This window comes from Triticum aestivum, chromosome 7A (genome assembly GCF_018294505.1).
Source record: "Triticum aestivum cultivar Chinese Spring chromosome 7A, IWGSC CS RefSeq v2.1, whole genome shotgun sequence".
Lineage (NCBI taxonomy): Eukaryota > Viridiplantae > Streptophyta > Magnoliopsida > Poales > Poaceae > Triticum > Triticum aestivum.
In genome coordinates, this window is record NC_057812.1 from 615806510 (window position 1) to 615809088 (window position 2579).

The 2579-nt window shown below is 42.8% G+C and overlaps 1 protein-coding gene across 1 annotated transcript; it reads left to right on the forward strand.

Moving 5' to 3' along the window:
* Window positions 1-970: 970 nt before the first annotated feature.
* LOC123148469 (protein IRON-RELATED TRANSCRIPTION FACTOR 2-like) lies at window positions 971-2039 on the forward strand. Its single transcript, XM_044567903.1, has 3 exons — window positions 971-1282; window positions 1405-1743; window positions 2007-2039. Exons 1-3 carry the CDS (start codon window positions 971-973, stop codon window positions 2037-2039), a joined length of 684 nt encoding a protein of 227 aa, XP_044423838.1.
* The last annotated feature ends 540 nt before the right edge of the window (window positions 2040-2579 follow it).

Here is a 2579-nt window from a genome sequence, read left to right on the forward strand (position 1 = left end):
GGAAAAAAGTGACCCAACTGGATCCCACATCATTCCTATATGTCCGGGCTGTCCGTGAATCCTCATATTGAGGGCAAATGTTGGGAGGATATGAGGGCTCGCGGACGCGCCCAGACAAGCCCGGCCAGTCCGCCATGTAGGACGCAGCCCTACCCCGAACCATCTTTTCTCTTTCTTTATTCATTCTTTTCTTTCTTTATCTTCCTCTGCACCAATTACGTGCAAGTGCCCGATCATATGAGAAAGAAATTGAGAAGTGTGGCTGGGCGAATGGACAAATAAGGGCTTAAAACGGACACTCCCGATCATTGACCGGGCACGTCCGTGGACGTTTAGGGGCTCATATTTGCTAAGTCTGGATGTAGACGCTCTAAGTTTGCGAAGGTGTCCCTGGACCCAAATCTCTCGTGTACATCAATTCTATGTCCGTATGGCCCTATCACACTTCAGTTATGACAGGCCTTTCGTTTTGCAATGTTCAACGCGAAATTGAATAGCGTAATTTTGCATGCATATATACACATATTTTGTTAGTTAAATTGTAGTCAAAATTAAGTTAGGCTTAATCCTAGAGGCTGCCTTATTACAAACTTGGAAGGAGAGAGTAAGATTTATGTTTCTTTATTACATGTGGACTTAGACATATTTAGCTAAATGAATTATGTGCGGCCGTATGTGACACTGACGCATGTGATGACATCAATCATTTGCATATAGATAATAACTAGGATGTGACCACCTAATTGTCCCAAGCTAACTCCATCAAACATATCATGATCTGATAGTTAATGTTTACAATCTCAATAGAGAACAATTAGGGACCTCTCTAACCTGTTCGGGAAGATTCACACAAAATAATGCCTCAATGCCATATATAACCCGTAGGGAGCTTGCTAGCTAATAGTACTAGGCGTGATTAGGTTCCCTCTCTATCCTCTCCACAAAAAGTTCAATGGATCTGCAGCAAGTAATGGAGCATCAACAATTCGACGACGCTGTCCCGAGCAGCATGATCTGGCCGTTAGAGGCAGACAACGGTTTCACCGACGAGCTGCTGTCTTTGCAGTTACCGGACCTGGACCTTGACTTCGACATCCACGAGTTCTCCGGACCGGCAACGGCACCGGCGAAAGCGGCCTCCTCGGGTGGCTCAGGATTGGTTGGTTCCGGTTCAGGATCGCATAAGAAGCTCAGCCACAACGCGTACGAGCGCGACCGGCGGACGCAGCTCAATCAGCTCTACTCGACTCTCCGTTCTCTCATCCCCAACGCAGATCACACTGTAAATCACTCCTTTACTCTTTGATGCGAGTTAATTAGGAGGTAGTAATAGCCCTAACGATTAAGATGAAATATTTACACATTATGACCGATGTGTATCTCCCTATCTCGTGCGGCATGCAGAAGAAGCTGAGCATTCCGACGACGGTGTGTCAGGTCCTCGACTACATACCCGAGCTGCAGAAGCAGGTCGAGGATCTGGAGAAGAAGAAACAGGAGCTCACTAGAGCCAAATGCAGAGAAAGACTGCAGCGCGTCAAGGACAACACAGGCCGTATTGTTTCTGCCACTCCTCTCGATGGCAACGAAATCATGGTCCAGGTTAGCCTGCTTAGTAACATGGCTGCAAGTCTTCCTCTGTCCAAGTGCATAAACGTATTTGAGAACGAAGGCCTTCACCTCATCAGTTCATCGACTTTCTCCACCGAGGTCAATAGAACATTTTACAGCTTCCACTTTGAGGTACATTTTTACATGCGCCCTTCATTTCCTGTTCATACTGTACTAACATGGTAGACGACACAAATGCAAGAGAATCATCTTTAATGCGTTTAAAAGTGTCAGTCTTATGCAAATATATTTTATATTTTTTACTCTTGTTAACCCACCCCCTTTCATTGCATAATACAAGGTATTTTTAACATTGGCACGTTGATAAAGGTGTAACCTTTATTTTCCCCACACACAAAAAAAAAACTTAACCTTTATTTTGTATATGAATATAGATGATGTTCCTAAAAGACAACAAGAAAACGTGAAACATTTTTACAAAATGAAACATCAGCTCCATAGCACCGTGAACCCCCTTGCAATTTGCGTGCATGCAGATAAGAGAAGACAACCTGGTATCATCGAGATTCCATTGAATCTTGAAACTCAAAAATGTGTTAGTTATCAACTGCAAACCCAATTTACGACTAGTATTCACTGTTGGCTCTTGTCTCGACGAGAGCTTAGATACAATATCCCATATATGTGTATGTTTCAACGACAAAAATCCACCATTTCATCATCCAATGGTTTATGTAGTTGGCATTGTGTTGGTACCACATTAGCATGTGACAACTTGTTACAAAAGGCTGGTGACTAGTGTGTCATTACGTGCTAATGAAAGATTCTAAAAATGTGTTAAAGCATAAGTTAGCACCTATATAATTAAAGTAGCGGATGTATTGGTACCAAAGGTACCACATGGTAACTTGTCGAAGAATTGGATGGTGACTAGGGTGTTATTACATGGTAACAAAAGAGTCCAAACTTTTTTTTGTTGAAATATAACCAAGTGAGATCTAGTTTTT